Genomic DNA, 17828 nt, shown 5'->3' with positions numbered 1-17828 from the left:
TATGCCCGCCACGCCGAGGCCCAAGCGGCAGCGCGGCAGGTCTGGCCCGCGGGGAAGGGCGCGCGCGGGGCTCCCCCGAAGGCCTGGGTTCCGGGGGGCTGGGGGAGGGGGCGTGCGGGGGGCGGGGGTCCTCGGAGGGCTGGGGGGAGCCTCGGAAGAGGCGAGGGGAGGGGCTCGGAGGGCGGGGCTCGGAGCTGGCAGTGGGGGGGTTCGGGGGGGGGCGGTCGGAAGAGGCAAGGGGAGGGGGCTCGGAGTGCAGAGGCAGGTTCGGAGGGGGCGAGGGAAGGGATGGGGAGGCACGGGTTGGGGTTGGGACGCGACGGAAGGTCAGGACTGACCGGCCCGGGATGGTGGCATGAAAGGGAGGGAAACGGGGTTGGGGGGTGGGGTGGTTAGACTTGGGAAGACTGCTGCAGGGAGGCTGGAGTACCGGCCCAGTGTGAGGCAGGGCCTGGGACAGTCCGGAGGGGTGGTCCAGAAAGGTGACCTGGACAGAGGGAGCAAAGCTGTGACCCCAAGAGTCTGGTGGGGGCCTGGGGAGTGCCAGACAGTGCAGGGGCCAGAAGAGGACACTGGTGAGAGTGTGAAATGGGGATGGGGCCACATAGAAGACTAGGACAGCCTTGGGGTTAGTAGATGGTGAATGAAAGAGCAGAGTGAAGCAGGGACCAGCAGAGACAGGGGAGGGGGGGTTGGGGGGCGGCTCTGGGGTGTGCAGAGGTGACATCTGAATGGGTGGACTGGAAGTGCCCTGAAAACTCAGAAGAGTTGCTGCCTCCCCCTCTTTGGGACCCCAACTGGGTATTCAGTGGTGCTCAGCCGAGTCCCCTTCCTCCCAAGCAGGAATCAGCACTGAAGTCCCTGGGGACAGAAGGCCTCTTTCTCTTTTCCTCCTTGGACACAGACCGGGATATGTACATCAGCCCCGAGGAGTTCAAGCCCATTGCTGAGAAGCTGACAGGTACCAGGAGAGGCTGGGGCCTGGGGAGGGGGGCACCGAGGCACGGCCCTTTGGTGTCAACACCAAAGCACAGTGATGGGCATTCTGTGTCTCGGGCTGGGTCAGGGAGGCAGGCCACTTGCTGGCCCGGTGACCACAGTCCCCGCCAGAGGAGGAGGGTCAGATGAGAAATGCGAATCTGCTGGAGCAGACGTGTATCAGTGCCTCTCAGTGACAGTCAGTCCTGTTGTGCAAGCAGTTGGGCAGGTAAACAGGTCGGCCTCATGCGGATTTGCTTTGACCTCTTATTCTGCAAACACTTTCCTGAGGATCCGCACAGTCACCTCCTGTCCTTTTTTATGGACGGAGACAGTGCTTCCTTCATAATGACAAGCTCACTGAGCTTGAGGGCTCTTTTAATATTTTTTCACATAAATCTTTTTTTTTACACATTTATTTATTTTTTCAAGAGAGACAGAGCGTATGCAGGGGAGGGGCAGACACAGAAGGAGACACCAAATCCTAAACAGGCTCCAGGCTCTGAGCTGTCAGCACAGAGCCGGACACAGGGCTTGAACCCACAAACATGAGATCATGACCTGAGCCATCCAGGCGCCTCCCCCCGTTTTTTTCCCCACAAAGATCTTTTTCTCCACGGGGAAAATAATCTCTCTCTCCTTTACCTTCTTGGCCTCTGTGAGGGAAAAACTGGACCAAGTTTTGGGAAAACAAAAAATACAATAAAACAAAGCCAAAAATACCATCTATGCAGGGAAGAGAAGCAGGCTATCTGGTTGGCATGGTTATGAGTGTGTTTAAGTTTCTTTGTATCTTGAAGGTTTTACGAATTGTCTGTAATGAGTTACTTGTAAGTCAGGAAATAAAACTTTTAATGAAAAAAACCATAAGGCCATAACACACTGGACATTGTTATTAGTAATTATCTGTGATAACAGTAAAAGAATTGAAAAAGCCAAACAAGCTAATAAGCTTGCACATTCTTATTATTCCCTACCTCTGAGGTTTCCAGATTGCTCTTTGGAAAGTTTTGCTGCAGTGGCTTACAGATGCCGAAATAACTGTGGTTCTTGAGACCGGTAGCTGCTGGGAGTACTGACTAAAAGGGCAGCTCCCAGGACGCCTGGGTGGCACAGCCGGTTAAGCCTCCGACGTTGGCTCAGATCATGATCTCACGATCAGGTCATGATCTCACAATCGTGGGTTTGAACCCCGCATCAGGCTCTGTGCTGACAGCTCAGAGCCTGGAGCCTGCCTCAGATTCTGTGTCTCCCTGTCTCTCTGCCCTTCCCCGTCTCATGCTCTGTCTCAAAAATAAATAAAACATTAAAAAAATATTTCTTAAAAAGGGTAGCTTCCTCATTCTAGCCCCTTAGGATTTTTTTTATTTAAAAAAATTTTTTTAATGTTTATTTACTTTTTGAGAGAGAGAGAAAGACGGAGGTGTGAGCAGGGGAGGAGCAGAGAGAGAGCATGCTACAGGCTCTGAGCTGTCAGCACAAAGCCCGGGCGCAAGGCTTGAACCCATGGACTGTGAAATCATGACCTGAGCCAAAGTCGGACACTTAACCGACTGAGCCACCCAGGCGCCCCTAGCCCCTTAGGATTCTGACTCAGTAGGTTTGAGGAGGATTCGGGGCATCTTTAGTTTGAAAAGGCATCTACAGTGATTCTGACCATTCCTGATGGAGAATTGTTCCAGATGCACCCATTTGGTCTGTCAGTTTGTTCATCAGATGCCCTGGCTCATCTCTGTACCACGACCCTGCCTGGGGACCGCAGCCATGACAAGGCCTTCCACTCGCTGCCTTATTCATCGGAGGTGTCCAGGGCCCCTCCCTCCTGTCAGTCACCCCTTCTGAAATAGGCTTCATTTCTTCCTAAACCTTCATCATGACTCTGTCCACACTTGAAAGGCTTGGACTTGGCGTGCCTCGGGCAGGAAAAGATTTAAGAAATCAAGTTCAGCCCCTGCTACTCCTTATACAGAAGGGGAAACAGGGCCACCCAGAAAACCAGGGAGAAGCGAGTGTCCTCTCTTCCAAACTGGCATTCTGGAGGACGTTGTGGCCTCGGAGCTTATGACACCAAAGACAATGTCAAACGTGGTTCTGTTTCTCACTTTTCATTCGTTGTTCTGAGTGACTGTAGCAAGCATTCATTTCTTCTCGAGGCCCCCGTGACAGGGACACACAGGGCAGCATGGCCTGGCTTTCCCACGTGGGAAGGCCAGAGGGGCGGAGGGATTTGCCCCAGATCACCCAGGAGACGGAACTGACCCCAGCCTGGAGCCCGTGTGCTCTCTGCTCCAAGCTCCAGAGAGCAGCTTCTCTTCCGTGCTAGGATCGCGGCCACTGGGAGAGGCAGCCGCCCGCCCAGATGCTGCATTTGGGGGCCGAACGCCAAGTTCATCTCAGTTTGCAGGACAAAGGGAGGGGGGGACAAGAATGGCCTTTCTGCAGTCAGCCTGGCCTCATAGAAAGAGCACGGGATGGAGTCAAAAGAATTCAGTTTGAGTCCCAGCTCCGTGGCTCCCCGACCCTGAAGCCTCTGGTAGGAGTAACACAGGTCAAGTTTATTACTGGTTCACTCTGGACCAAACCTGGTGCTAATGCTACGTGGATCCTCTCATCCAGTCCTCATAACAAGCCACTGGCCAAACATCCACATGGCTGGTAAGGGGCGGGATTTGAACCCAGCTCTTCTGGTTCCTGAGCCTTTAAGGAAACTGAGTCTCTGAGATCACAGTACCGTCAGAAGAGGGTCCTGGTTGGTTGTGGGTTTAGAGTACAACACGCCTGCCTTCGAATCCTCACTCCCTCCACTACCTGGCTGTGTGACCTTTGGGAAGGGACTCCGCCTCTCTGAGCCTCTACTTCTCATGTGTAAAATAGGGCTGGTAATAACAGTATTCTCTGCGTCTCAGAGCTACAGTGAAATGAAAATGTGATAGTTATTTGTCATTACTTTGGTTTGTTAACTATTACTCCAGCTCCAAACCTGGCTCCCTTAGTCACTGGCCATTTGGTGGGGGGCGGAGAGGGCCTTCCCGAGAAGGCCCCCCCCCCTCCAGTGACCTGCCTGGCCATGTCTCCTAGGCTCAACCCCTGCCGCCAGCTATGAGGAGGAGGAGCTGCCCCTTGACCCCAGCGAGGAGACACTCACCATCGAAGCCCGATTCCAGCCTCTGATCCCGGAGTCCATGACCAAGAGCAAAGATGGGTTCCTGGGGGTGAGTGTGAGGGGGGAGGGCAGTGGAGGCTGCTCGCAGGTGGGACCACAAATACAGAACCGTCTGCGCTCACTCACTTCCTGCGAAGAGGTCTGCTCTGCTCATCTTTCCTTCCTTCCTTTCCTTTTTTTTTTTTTTTAATTTATCTTTATTTTTGAGAGAGAGAGAGAGCACGCAAGTAGGGGGGAAAGGGGTAGAGGGAGAGAGAGTGAATCTTAAGCAGGTTCCACACTCAGTGTGGAGCCCCACACTGAACTCGATCCCATGACCCCAGATCATGACCTGAGTTGAAACCAAGAGGGACACCTGGGTGGCTCAGTCAGTTGGGCGGCCGACTTTGGCTCAGGTCATGATCTCGCAGTCTGTGAGTTCAAGCCCCACATCGGGCTCTGTGCTGACAGCTTAGAGCCTAGAGCCTGGATTTTCTCTCTCTCTCTGCCCCTCCCCGCTCAAGCTCTGTCTCTGTCTCAAAAAAAAAAAAAAGAAACCAAGAATTGGAAGCTCATCCAACTGAACCACCCAGATGGCCCTTGGGGCTGGGGTGGGGGGTGGGGCGGGGGGGGCCAGAAGTGGGTGTGGTGCTGACACTGTTGTCTGGGACACAGTCTGGTGCAGGAGGGATAAGCATGAGCCCCTAACCCAGATGGGATCTCGGTGGGCTTCCTGGAGGAAGACTCTGCCATCTGATAGAGGCTGCAGGAGGAGGTGGAGGGCGGGGAGCTTGGGCAGAGGAAGCAGCAAGCGCACTGGAGACAGGGTTGAAGCAGGCCTCATGTAGGCTTGTTACTTTCTGTAACTCAGTCTTTCCCCCGAGGCTGAGTTTTTTGAGGGCAAGGGCAGTGAACCTTTGTGCCGCCTCAGGCCCCTGGCACCATGCCTGGCACCTGACAGGTGCTCTGCCGAGCTCCGATAAACCAGCCCTGAGGCTCTGTCCCTGGCAGGGGGTCACAGGGTGGGGAGGGCACCTGACTAATGCTGTCCTGAGCAGCCCCGCCCGCCCCAGACCTTGTGGCCAAGGTCTCAGGCCCAACCCCACCGCACACAGGCTCCCCGCACCCTGCCGGCTTTCCCAGACCTCCTGCCACCGGCTTGCTCTGTTCCGGCCACTCCAGACGCCCAGGCTTTCTTCCAGCTGTGAGCCTTCTTGTGTGCCGTCCCCTCTGCCAGGAGCGGCTTTTCCTCTTTGCCCAGCCCACACCTATTCAGCCTTCCCCCCTGCAGTGCCACTTGCACAGGAACAAAGGTCTGAAGGCAGAAGCGCCAGGCCAGTGGCCTGAGGACAGGGAGCTAGCGCAGCTGGACCCAGAGCACAGGGGGACACATGCAGGGACATCGTGGTCAGTGAGGTTGAAAAGGAAGTCACCAGGGGCGCCTGGGTGGCTCAGTCGGTTAAGCCTCTGACTTCGGCTCAGGTCAGATCTCACGTTCGTGGGTTTGAGCCCCGCGTCAGGCTCTGTGCTGACAGCTAGCTCAGAGCCTGGAGCCTGCTTCCGGTTCTGTGTCTCCTCTCTCTGCCCCTTCCCTCTCATGCTCTGTCTCTCTCTGTATCAAAAATAAATAAAACATTAAAATAAATAAATAAAAAAATGAAAAGGAAGTCACCAGACTGCAGAGGGCCTTGGTCACCTGGCATCGGCCTTCATTCTGCAGCAAATTTTGAAATGGGAAGGTTTCCTCATCAGATGCTCTGTAGGCCGGCAGCGGGGGAAAAATGGGAGACAAGATGACCATTTCTCGGGAAGGAGGAGAAGGTGGGGGAGGTGGGGAGCGGGGGTATGGGGGTCGAAGGAGGGCAGAGGTGACGGAGAGGAAGGCAAGTATCCTGGAAGATGCCGGGAAAGGAAGGCAGGCAGGGCATGGCTACTAATGGAAGGTGGGGGTAGGGGGCTGGAGGGGTGACTCAGGCTTCTGGCTGGTGACCAAGTGCAGGGTGGGCCACTTGCCCCAGGGGACCCAGAGCAGGGAGTGGATCTGGTGGGGAGGGAATGAGGTCAGTCTGGACCCGCTGAAGTCATGGTGCCTGGGGACACCCAGGGGGACAGTCCAATAAGTGGTTGGAAACACAGGTTTGACCTTATATAGAAGATTCTGATGGGCAAGGTTGGCAGTGATCATTGGTGGTTGAAGCTGTCTGGGTGGGTGAGCCCCCCGCAGAGCAGTAAGGGTGGGGTGGGGCTGGCAGGGTGCCCGGGCACAGCTGCTCTTACAGGGAAGATGGGTCAGGAGCAGTGCCCCACAGAGCACAGCTCCCCCCTTTGTGGGCAGCTCCCCTGCAGGGGTGGGCGGCCCTTGGACAGAACCTGCCTGCTCAGTCCTCTTGGGGAGGGCTCCAAGAACCACCTCCTCCCTCCTCAAAGTGACCCTGGCCCCCCACCACTGCAGAGGCATGGAAGGGAGAGGGAGCCTGCTGCTGTCAAAGACCTGGCAGCTCCCTGGTAGCCGGGTGCCCCCCCCCCCCGAAGTTTCCAGTCACTTGCTATCCTGGTGGCCAGGGCCTCTGCGGGACTCCTGCCTGGAGCACAGAGGGGTGGGGAGGGGCTACGGAAGGTGGAAGGTGCAGGTTTTACTGGAGGACGCGCTCCAGGTGCTGCCTCCGTGTTCTAGATGTGCAGACAGGCTCGATGACCCTCATCCTGTCCTGCGCAGCAGCTCGCCAGATGGAGAGGGCGCCTTACTGAAGTGACAGGAAATGGCTGAGGGACCCCAGGCATTCCAGGTGCCCAGCCAGTGGGGTGCTGGCTACCCAGGAAGCAGGCACTTCCTGGAGACTGCCTTCCTTCCCCTTCTCTGTGGTCCCATCCGGCTCTTTACCCCAGAGATGTCCCCCAAGGTGGCTACCACCTTCCTCCTCAGAGGTCCCTCCAAGCCCTCTGCCCCCTAAGGGGGACGTTACCCCGGGGAGGGGACTTGGAGAGAAGATGGAGAAGGAAAAGGCAACGCTAGGAGAGGGAATGGCAGGCAGGGGCAGTTGGGATCACCATCTGGCACAAAGGAGGGAGGCAGGACCACATGCCTGTGAAGCCTGGGACTGGGACCATGTGACTGAGCTTAGCCAGGGAGGGAAGAGGCAGGCAGAATGCCTGCACAGAGCACCCCCGCCCCCAGCCCCCCATCCCAGCCCCAGTGGCCCTGTGGCTCAGGCCTGGGCTTGGCCTGAGTGGGCCACGGAGGCGGGGGGTGCTGCTTCCTGGGCTGGGGGTTGGGGGAGCAGGTGGGGTGAGGTGAGCCTCGGCTCCAGGGAGACCTCCACGCACTCACGGAATGGGGACCCCCATGTCGTGCTTCTCTGCACCCCAATAGCTTTGGCTTTCCACTGCCCCAGGTCTCCCGCCTGGCCCTCTCTGGCCTCCGCAACTGGACCACTGCGGCCTCTCCGAGTGCCGTGTTTGCTGCCCGACACTTCCGGCCCTTCCTTCCTCCACGGGGCCCCGTGGAGCTGGGGGAGCCCTGGTGGATCATCCCCAGTGAGCTGAGCGTCTTCACCGGCTATTTATCCAACAACCGCTTCTACCCCCCACCGCCCAAGGGCAAAGAGGTGAGGGCTGCCCTAGTGACCCAGACCCTGCCAGCCCCAACCAGCCCAGGTACAGCACCCCCCAGCCCCTCCTCTTACCCAGCCACGCCCCCTCTGCACCAGCTCTATACCTGGACCCCAAGTGCCAGGACCACCCCTCCTGCTCTCCTGCCTCCCCCTACCGGGCCCCAGAACTGCAGGTCCAGAGCGGAAACGCTGGGGATTGGGACCCAGCAAGCCCGCATGGGTCTCCACTGCCCGCCCCTCAGGTCATCATCCACCGGCTCCTGAGCATGTTCCACCCTCGGCCCTTCGTGAAGACCCGCTTTGCCCCCCAGGGGGCTGTCGCCTGCCTGACTGCCATCAGCGACTTCTACTATACCGTGCTGTTCCGGTTTGTAGTCCTCAGAGACCCCTCCTGGTCTCTCTGCCAGGCTGGGGACCCCGGGGAAGCACGGAAGGGCACAGCACTGCGAGGGCAGGGCCTGCCTGGTAGCCCCCAGTGCTACCACGTGCCACCCTCTGGTCTTCGGCCAGCAGTGTTGACTCTCTGGGCCTTGGTTTCGTCATCTGTGGCTGGAGGGTGGTGGTGACTTCCTTCTAGGAGCAAGGACAAAGTGTGGTGCTTGCTTAGCATGAGGCTGGTGGCTGTGATTGTCACCTGCCCAGAGGGGAGTGTAGCAGAGCTGTGACACCAGGTCATACCCCCTGCAGAGGCTGTGAGGGTCAGAGGACAGTCGGTCAGGCAAGGCCTCCAGGGAAGGTGGTGTGTGAACCGGGCGCTGAGGACGGGCAGCCCTTCGAGGGCCTTGTGGCTTCTCCCTGCCCAGCCCTGTTCTCCACAGGAGACTCTGGCCAAGGGTTCCCCAGCTTTGGCACAAGAGCAGCGGCCGGGGCGGGGCGGGGGGGTACCAGCTCCGCAGGGGTGCTCCCAGCCAGGCTCCTCTCCCCCCAGGATCCATGCCGAGTTCCAGCTCAGCGAGCCACCGGACTTCCCCTTCTGGTTCTCGCCTGGTCAGTTCACCGGCCACATCATCCTCTCCAAAGATGCCACCCACGTCCGGGACTTCCGGCTCTTTGTGCCCAACCACAGGTGGGAGCCTGGGTCCCGGGCCGGCCCTGTACCCCACCACGGTTTGCCCCTGTCTACCCCCTCGCTCTGGGAGCTCAAGTGCAGGGGCCCAGAGGCCCCCTCAAGGTCTGTCCCTCTTTGCTCTCCAGAGCCACTTCTCTTTGGAGAGGCCTAGAGCTCACCTGGGAGGAGGCAGCTTGAGGCGAGCTGAGGTGGGGCCCTTCATCACGTGGCAGCCACGTCCCAGGTGGCCTGGACTGCCAACTCTGTGCCCAGGACCCAGGGCAGCAGCCAACAGACCCTCCCCAAAGCTGGAGCCCAGCACCCTCATACTGCTCACAGACCTGTAACCACAGCCTGCTCATGTCACCCTAAGGGAGGGCTGGCAGGGGGCCAGGGACCTGCCTGGGCAGGTCCAGGAAGCCTTCCCAGGGGAAGAGCCATCTAAGCAGAGACCTGGGGGCGGTTAGGAGAGTTTAGCCAGGCAGAGAGCAGCACATATCAAGGCCCAGGGGCAGGTCCTCCACCACGTGTACTTGCTACCTCAGGCCCTGGGTGGGGGGCAGAGGGCCTGAGGACCTTCTGGAGGATTCCATGCCAGCTACCTTCCAGTGTGCCCCACCTGCTGAGGGTCAGCCTCTTGTCAAGAGCATGGGACCCAGAGGGCCTGGCTTCATGTCTTTCTAGATTCGTCCCTTACAGCAAATGGCTGCTTAGTAGGTCTGAGTGACCCAGGACAAGGACAGGCCCATACCAAGTCTCCACCATGGCACCAGTGGGTTGCACGGCTGTGGCCAAGGCCCTGTTTCCTCATCTGCTAGATGAAGGGATGGCTCTGGGGCAAGAATGAGGGATGGCTGGGATAGCCTGGGAAGAGAAAGCTGGCCCCAGGAGCGGGGGTGCTTTTCTCTCCCTCCCCTCAGCTGTGCAGGCTCAGCCCAGGGCACGCCCGCCTCCCCCTCAGGGTTGGAAGTGGGGGTTCTGGATTGGATGAAACTGGGCCGGGACCAAAGACCAGCCCAAGGTGGGTGGTTGTTGGTGCTGGGCTGCCCTCGTGTGGCGGATCTGCGGATGGCACGTGGTGGGGCCAGGCTTCCTGTGGGAGAGGGAACTGGGGAGGCAGCTCAGGGAGGGCGGGGCCAGGTTTTCGCTCCTGCCCCTCTCAGTGTCCCAGGGGAGGCACTGATGATCTTTTTACCTCAAAGAGCCTTGAGCGGCACTGGGAGACAACGGATGCAAAAGCCCTTTGTGAACTGTAAGGGGCAGGGCCAGTGAGCAGAGTGTGGTTGCAATGCCTTAGGGAGAGGCAGCCCAGGGACACAAAAGGGCCGAGGCTCGGCTTTCAAAACCCCAGTGGCCCCGAGACCTTGGGTTCACCTTGCCAGGCCTCAGTGTCCTCATCGGTAGGAAGAGTTGTGTGCTGTAAAGTCTTGACATAGGGTTAATGGGCCTTGGTGCTGGGGGTGTTCTGCCCTGGCCAGCCTCTCACCTGTCCCCAGGTCTCTAAACGTGGACATGGAGTGGCTGTACGGGGCCAGTGAGAGCAGCAACATGGAGGTGGACATTGGCTACATCCCCCAGGTGAGCACACGGGACTCAGCTGCAGGGCCGGGAGTCTCGGGCAGACCAGGGTGAAGGACAGGCCCCTGGCAGGCTGAGGCCAACGGTCCCCCAGAAAACCGGCTGTCATCGGCCCCCCAGACGGCTTCACACAGTAGAAGGAGCCCCAGATGGGCACTGGCTCTGTTCCAGACCCACCACAGCCCTGACCAGGCCCTGCCCTGCCCGGAGCCTCAGTTTCTCCACCTTTGCAATGGGTGGGGTATCTTGGAGGGTCTCTTAAGGATTCTTGCCCATCTCTGAGACACCCTCAGTGATGTCAACCCCCACTGACCTCTGGCTCAGATGGAGCTGGAGGCCGTGGGCCCGTCGGTGCCTTCCGTGATCCTGGACGAGGATGGCAACGTGATCGAGAGCCGCCCGCCGTCAGGGGAGCCCCTCCAGTTTGTCTTCGAGGAGATCGAGTGGCAGCAGGAGCTGAGCTGGGAGGAGGCTGCCCGGCGCCTGGAGGTGGCCATGTACCCCTTCAAGAAGGTGGGCTGGGCAGGGAGTGAGGGCGAGGGGTGGGCTCTGTGCGGCCAGGCAGGTTGGCACTCGACTCCTGGCTGGGTACGGGGCCTGGCCTGTACGAGTGGGGCCTCTCTTGCCTCGCTTTCGCCATTCAGAACTTGGAGGGGGCATTCCCCTGGCTCAGCAACACCCTTTCTTACACACACACACACACACACACACACACACACACACACTACCAATACACACATGCACACACACATATACACACTACACCCAGCTCCTGATCAGGAAGGACCCTGGCCTCACGCAGTAGCTTCTCTCTGTCTCCACTTGGCCCCAGGTCACCTATCTGCCATTCACCGAGGCCTTCGACGAAGCCAAAGCCAAGAACAAGCTGGTGCACTCAATTCTGCTGTGGGGGGCCCTGGATGACCAGTCCTGCTGAGGTGAGGGAGAGCCCGCCAGTCTGGGGGGGAAGATACCATGCCTCGTGGGGTGCAGGAGGCTCTGAGACCACGACTGTCCTGTTGGAACATGGGGGGCTTGGGGACTACCCAGGGCAGGGGTGTGGGGTAAGGGCTTGGTGGCAGGGAGGGTGGATGCTGAGCTCAGAAGCAGCCGCTGTTCACAGTAAAGAGCCCAGCCCGGTCATTTGCAGCATTGGAGACCTTGGCCAAATGACTTCCCCTCCTTTTTTTTTTTTTCAATGAAAGGGAAAGTTTATTGAGGCCCCAGGGCCTTGGGGCAGGAGGCCGCCCTGCTGGCAAAGGAAGAGCCGGTGGGAGGGGCCTTATTTGACCTTCTTCACCATCAGGTTGACGTTATGGTCTAAGTCCCCCGCTCTTCAAGCTGTAGTTTTCTCAGCAGTGAAGGAGGAGTAACATGCTTGCCTCCCAGAGTTGTGAGGTTGGACGTAAAAGTGGTGGGTGCTGTGAAGTGTTGCAGACAAATGAGAGAGAAAATAGTGCCAGAGGCTGGCCAGGCCTTCACTTACTCAGAAGATTCGCCCAGGACCTCCTAGAGACACAGATTTTGGGTGTCTGTCTGACAGCGGGCACGAAGATGAGTAAAACGGTGCCCTGCCCTCATTCAGTCAATCGACAAACACCCTGGGGACCTCCTGCGCCAAGCTGTGGGCCAGGTGCTGAAAGTTTCCTAATAAGGAAGTCAGATGTGGCCCTGTCTTCGGGGAGCACGGTGCGTGTGGAAGGCAGACGTAGAGTGAATAAGTTCAGGCGTGGTGAGCGTCACCCAGGGGAAGATCCAGAGTGTGACACGGGCTCGGGGAAGGCTTCTGAGGGATAGTGATTTTAAGCTGACACTTGAAGGCTGAGTAGACATTTGCCAGGTGACAGGAGAAAACGTGTTTTAGGTATAGTAAAATCTGTGCAAAGGCCCTGGGCCACAGAGGGTGGTGGGTTTAAGAAGCTGCCAAAGTCTGTGGGTCCCTGGGCCGAAGCCCCTCGCCCCCAATCTCAGCCTAGGACTCTGGTATGTCATTGACTGTAGTGACACCTTCTCCATGGCAGGCTCTTTGAATCTGTTATTTCACTGGCGTGCACAGACCATCCTACAGTCCGTGAGGTTTATTACCGATAGAAAAGCCAGTAAGACGTGGCGGGGGTGGGGGAGGCCTCACTCCTCTGGCCTTGCCATTCCCTGAACAGGTTCAGGGCGGACTCTCCGGGAGACAGTCCTGGAAAGTTCGCCCATCCTCGCCCTCCTCAACGAGAGCTTCATCAGCACTTGGTCCCTGGTGAGGGAGCTGGAAGACATGCAGGTGAGCGGCGGGAGCCCTCGGGTGGGGGGAGGGAGGGCTGGAGGCTGAGGCATCAGGAGTGCGCCCACCTGTCCCCACAGAACAACCAGGAGAACCCGTCCCACAAGAAGCTGGCCGACTTGCACTTGGAGAAGTACAGCTTCCCCGTGGAGATGATGATCTGTCTGCCCAATGGCACTGTGGTAGGCGGCCCCCAGCACCTGCGCCCCCCTCCCCCCTACCGTGAGGCTGAGGAAGCAGAAAGTAAGGGGCACGGACTCACGCATCTCCTCAGGCTTCGGGGCTGGCTCCACTACATCCTGCTGGTCTCCCCGCCAGCCTGAGCCTCACTTGTCCCCATCTGTAAAATAGGGATTGTCGTGCCCGCCCTGCCTGCCCCATACAGGTGTTGGGACACTCCTGCGAGCAGGGGGACCTCAGTAGCACTTCGGGGATGGGGCAGCCATGAGCACAGGCTAGCGGCAGGGTGGACAGGAACATGACCTGGAAGGGAAAGCTGGCCTGAGGACCATTGTGGCCAGCTCTGGGATGGAAGGAGGGAGAGGGAACCAGGCCTGTGACAGCGGAGAGGACCAGGGGGCCCCAGGCCTGGCCGAGCTGCAAGACTCTACCTCTCCTTGGGGGCCCCTTCGAGCACTCACACACCCATCTCGTCGGGGTCTCACACAGCTTTGGGAGACAGACAATCCCGAGTGCCCATTTTCCAAACAAGGAAACTAAGGCTCAGAAAGGTGCAGTGACTTGGTGAAAGCTGCACAGTTAAGAAGTGCTGTCTGGGAGCCTCAGCCTTTGAGTCCTGAGGGATGGTTAGTGTGGGGCCGAGGGCCGGGCGAGGGTGGCCAGCTCCCCCAGGCTCTCAGGCCGGGAGCGGTCAGGGAGCCAGAGGCGAGGCCAGCCAGGAAGAGGGCCACCGGTGCGCGGGCGCTCGGCCCAGTGGAGCCCAGCTGTGGCAGGGCCCTGGCCTCACAGCGCTGGGCAGACAAAACTTGGCCTGGGGACCAGGCTCTCCTGCTCGCTTGTCTGTGTGTTTCTTGGCTCGTGTCCCGGGCACCTGCCCTTAAGGAACTGCCTAGCCGGCGTGAGACGCAGAGGGGGTGGTAGGCACAGAGCCAGTGGGCATTTTGGTCCAAGGGAGTGTGGAGTTCATGGGTCACAGGAAGAGGGAAGAGGGGCCATGTGGGGGGGGCGGGCACAAGGGAAAGGCAGAGAGGTGGGAGGTCCCCGCCCAGCAGGTGGGGTGTGGGAGACATCTGCTGGCAGGGCCCCCCCACCCCACCCCCCGCCGTGTGCGCAGAAGCAGGAGAGGGGAACAGCCTGTGGTCGGCTTCTGCCCCGCGTGTTTGCCATCTGCCCAGGAGGGAGGACAGTCAAGGCCTGAGCCTCCCATTTTCCTAAGAGAGCGCGCGCAGACAGGGAGCGAGAGGGCCCCCCTCGCCCTCCTCACCCAGCCCCTCTCCCAGGTCCACCACATCAATGCCAACTACTTCTTGGACATCACCTCCATGAAGCCTGAGGATGTTGAGAACAACGTCTTCAGCTTCTCGTCCACTTTTGAAGACCCGTCCACGGCCACCTACATGCAGTTCTTGAAGGAAGGCCTTCGGCGCGGCCTGCCCCTCCTCCAGCCCTAGTGCGGCCCCGGGCCGGGCTGGACGGGGCTGGGGAGCTGAAGCAAAGGCCTCCCACACTGAGGACGGGCCCCTTGGGCTGGGCTCAGAACCTGAGGTCCTGGCACATTTCAAACTTCGGGCACCCCCACCCCCACTGCCTGTGCGGTCAGAGGTTCGTGAAGGGTTAGACAAGGGGGTGCCTGGGGCAACTGGACGGATGAACCTCTGACCCCAGCTGCCTCGTTAGCCCATTATGACCCACGTGGTTCCAGAAGCTGCTCAGGACACCAAAAATGGGACCTCGGGTCATCTCCCTGGACCTCACCCACTCAGGCATGCGGCCCAGGCCCCTGTGGCGTGACGATCAGGGAGGCGTGGTGCCAGGAAGACAGGGCTGCCCCTCTCTCCTTACATTCACCCTCTCCCCAAAGAAAGGTCCGGAAGGCCCGGACTGGGGGCTGGGGAGGGGTTGCCAGGGACGCACTCTTGTTTGTCTGGAACCTTCTTCCTGGCTGCCCTCCTATGCCTCGTGTCCCCAGTATGGTCAGTTTCAGCTGGAGAGAGCCTTCTGGAGGCTCAAGGGAAACCCTTCCAGAAGCCACTGCACCCCAGACCTCGGCTCTCCAGACCACTCAGTCCAACCTAATGATAGGGCCCCAGCACTGTTTGGGGACTTGCTGGAGGCCATCTTCCTGGGGCAGCTCGCTGTGAAGGAGGCTCCTGCTCCTAGCAGGGGAGTCCCCTGAGGGGTTCCTGAGGCCCAGGTCCAAGGCACCGCCACTGCCGGCCCAGCAGGGGTCACAGTAGGACTGCCGGCCCCTCAGACCCCAGCTCCATGGAAGTGTAGCTCAGCCAAAGACAACACCTCCCCCAGAGCCGTCAGGGCCGCCCCGACCCCCGTGCGCCCCACCAAATGGCCGCTGACCTTCCCTGGCCTCTCTGAAGGCCTCAGTCTACGTCCCAAGCCACTGACTACAGCCAGTCTTTTTTATACATGCAGACAAGTGTTTTTATGTGAAGTTTTCTCACAGTTTGTAGATATTTTTGATAACACCAACACTGAGGAGAATGAAGGGGCGGTGTCTTCCCCCCGCAGCAGCCCCATGATGGCTGGACCTGAAATCCTCGGTGGGTCCAGCTTGATGTCTTCGCAGCTGCACCTACGGGAAGAAATACTCTCTTCCTTTCCTTCCAGCTTTTTAAAAAAGAAAGTCAGTGCACCCCCAACCCTATCCGTGTCCTCCCCTCAGGCCCAGGGTCCTGGGCTTTCATTAAAGCCCTGGAGCCCAGCCTGCCCCCCAAATCCTGCCCCGAGCTCACTCTTAAACCTGAAAGAGGAAGGCGGACACCTCCTTGGACACACTCCCAGGCCTCCCATTTGCTGAATTCCCCTGCCTGCCACTTAAGTATCCATACTGAGCAACCCCCCTCCTCAGGAACTCTTGTTAACATTACTTCTATTTTCTCATTTAATCCTCACGAAGAACCTGTGAGGCAGATTAATCATTCCCATTTTGCAGATGAAGAAACTGAGTCTTAGGGAGGTGACAACTCACCCAAGGTCACTGAGGGTAGAGCTGAAACTCAGCCTGTGTCTGGACTTTGGTGTCTTTGTTTTGCACTCCGCCCCCACCTCTCACCCCTGCCCATTTTCACTGACGTGAAAGTTCAAACCAAAATGTCTCATCCCTCTCTGATCTCCAGACGGAAAGAGCCAGCAAGCTCAGCTAAGTTCTTTGTGTCCTGGGAGGCAGTGCTTCCATGCTCCTTGAAGGGAGGGAGGGCACCGAAGTCTGTCTCAGTGCTGCCAGGCATGGGTGGCAGTAGCCAGTCCCATGAGCCACCCAGTGTCAGCAGACTCCACCTCCCCACCCCACCCAGCAGGCTCTCCCCGTCCACGCAGGTCCAGAAGGACCCACCTCACACTGAATAGTCCTTGTCCCTTGAAAGGTGCTGATTGCTTGGTCTGTCTTGTCTTCATCTCCTGCCTTTTCCTGACACCCCCCACCCCACTGTGCCATGAAGCTCATGGTGGGGAAGGCCCTAGCTGCCCTCATCACCCCTCTGCCTCTTCTCTCCCCTGTCCACATGTCCTATAATAAAATCGGAGAGGCTAGGGTGGTTCTAAGTGCCTTTCCTTCGAGTAGGATATTGGTTAGTTTTATCCTCAATCCGACTCCTCTGTGGGGTTGGCTTGGCAGATGGGCAAGGGAACATGGCTGGAATGCCTTTGGGGACTCAATTTTTTGTCACCAGAGGGCTCAAGTGATACTCTTTTCTGTTTTTCTTTTTTTTCCTTTTTTTTTTTTTTTTTTTTTTTTTTTTTTTTTTGAATGAGAGAGCACTAAAGCGGGGGACAGGGGCATAGTTGGGTGGGGGCAGAGAAAGAGTCCCAAGCAGGCTTTACACCCAGCTCGGGGCTCAATCCCGAGACTCTGGGATTATGACCTGAGCCGAAATCAAGAGTCAGAAGCTCCACCAACTGAGCCATCCAGCCGCCTCTCAAGTGACGTTCTTAAAGTAAGTTTGTAATCGACCCAGTTAGTAGACTTGACAACTGATGACTATTTTTAGAATCTGATACTCTTGTGTTGAGAAAGATTCTAAAGTTAATTACACATTGTCTTAGGAGCAGAGTCTGAGATGGGCATTAGGTAATTTTTTTGAGGCAGGCACTTCAGGAAAAACCTGTATAAGAAGGAGTCAAGAAAGGGCGTCTAGGCTGGCTCAGTTGGAGGAGTATGGGATTCTCGATCTCGGGTTGTGAGATTACTTTAAAAAAAAATTTTTTTTAAAGCTTTAAAATTTTTTTAATTAAAAGAAGAAGTGACAAAGAATGGGGAAAAGAAACATGTTAAGCAGGGATAAAGTCTCAAATCCGAGCCCTAGAATGATCACAGGCAAAATGTCCTGGATCACAAGCCACACCACAGAGTGGAACGTACCTTTTGTGCTCCGTGTTAATCATCGATTTGGAGGATGAACGAACTCCGCAGGTTAGGGCCTCTGTTCTCCCTCTTATAAGCGCAGTTTTCCAGAGAAGGGGGCTGCTGTGCGTCTCCAACGCAGCAGCTGGAGGCTGGATTCACCGGCAGGGGAGAGGAGAGCTGGGCAGCACCAAGACATCGACCACCCCCAGGAGAGTCAGCTAGGGTGGATCTGCAAGATCTGCCATTGACCAGGACGGAGAATCAGTGATTAAACAATTTGCCATCCTGGAAACAGGGCTGGGCCTGGAAATCAACCTTCATCATTTGAAATATGATCAGGATCAGGGTGGACAGCTCTGAGCTCTCTGGCCAGGATAGCTATATAATTTGCAGAATCCTGTGCAAAATGAAAGGGCCCCTTTTTAAAAATACATATATAATATAAAATTATATATTAAATTTTATATATGAATTTTATTACATATATATTAATTTAAGGGGGGAGAGAGAGCATTAAGGCAAGCACGTAGTTCTGAGCAAAGAGGCCCTGTGTGGCTGCCCAAAGCTGTCCCCGCTATGAAGCCAGCCTGTCCCCGGCTTGCAGGCTTTGAGACCAAAGAACTGTGGCCTGGGAGCCAGGCCCTGCTGTATACTGAGGT

The 17828-nt window shown here is 57.6% G+C and overlaps 1 protein-coding gene across 1 annotated transcript; it reads left to right on the top strand.

The window, feature by feature from the left end:
• The first annotated feature begins 6 nt into the window (after positions 1-6).
• Positions 7-16360, top strand: SELENON (selenoprotein N). Its single transcript, XM_029950068.1, has 12 exons — positions 7-39; positions 844-961; positions 4057-4190; positions 7513-7725; positions 7974-8098; positions 8660-8797; positions 10276-10357; positions 10682-10870; positions 11190-11295; positions 12517-12629; positions 12710-12811; positions 14090-16360. The coding sequence occupies exons 2-12, from the start codon at positions 913-915 to the stop codon at positions 14258-14260; spliced, it is 1422 nt and encodes a 473-aa protein (XP_029805928.1). The 5' UTR covers positions 7-39; positions 844-912; the 3' UTR covers positions 14261-16360.
• The last annotated feature ends 1468 nt before the right edge of the window (positions 16361-17828 follow it).

The sequence above is a fragment of the Suricata suricatta genome, chromosome 8 (assembly GCF_006229205.1).
Source record: "Suricata suricatta isolate VVHF042 chromosome 8, meerkat_22Aug2017_6uvM2_HiC, whole genome shotgun sequence".
Taxonomy (NCBI): Eukaryota; Metazoa; Chordata; class Mammalia; order Carnivora; family Herpestidae; genus Suricata; species Suricata suricatta.
Note: the sequence above shows the minus strand (reverse complement) of the source record. Positions and strands in the feature narration are given on the sequence as shown.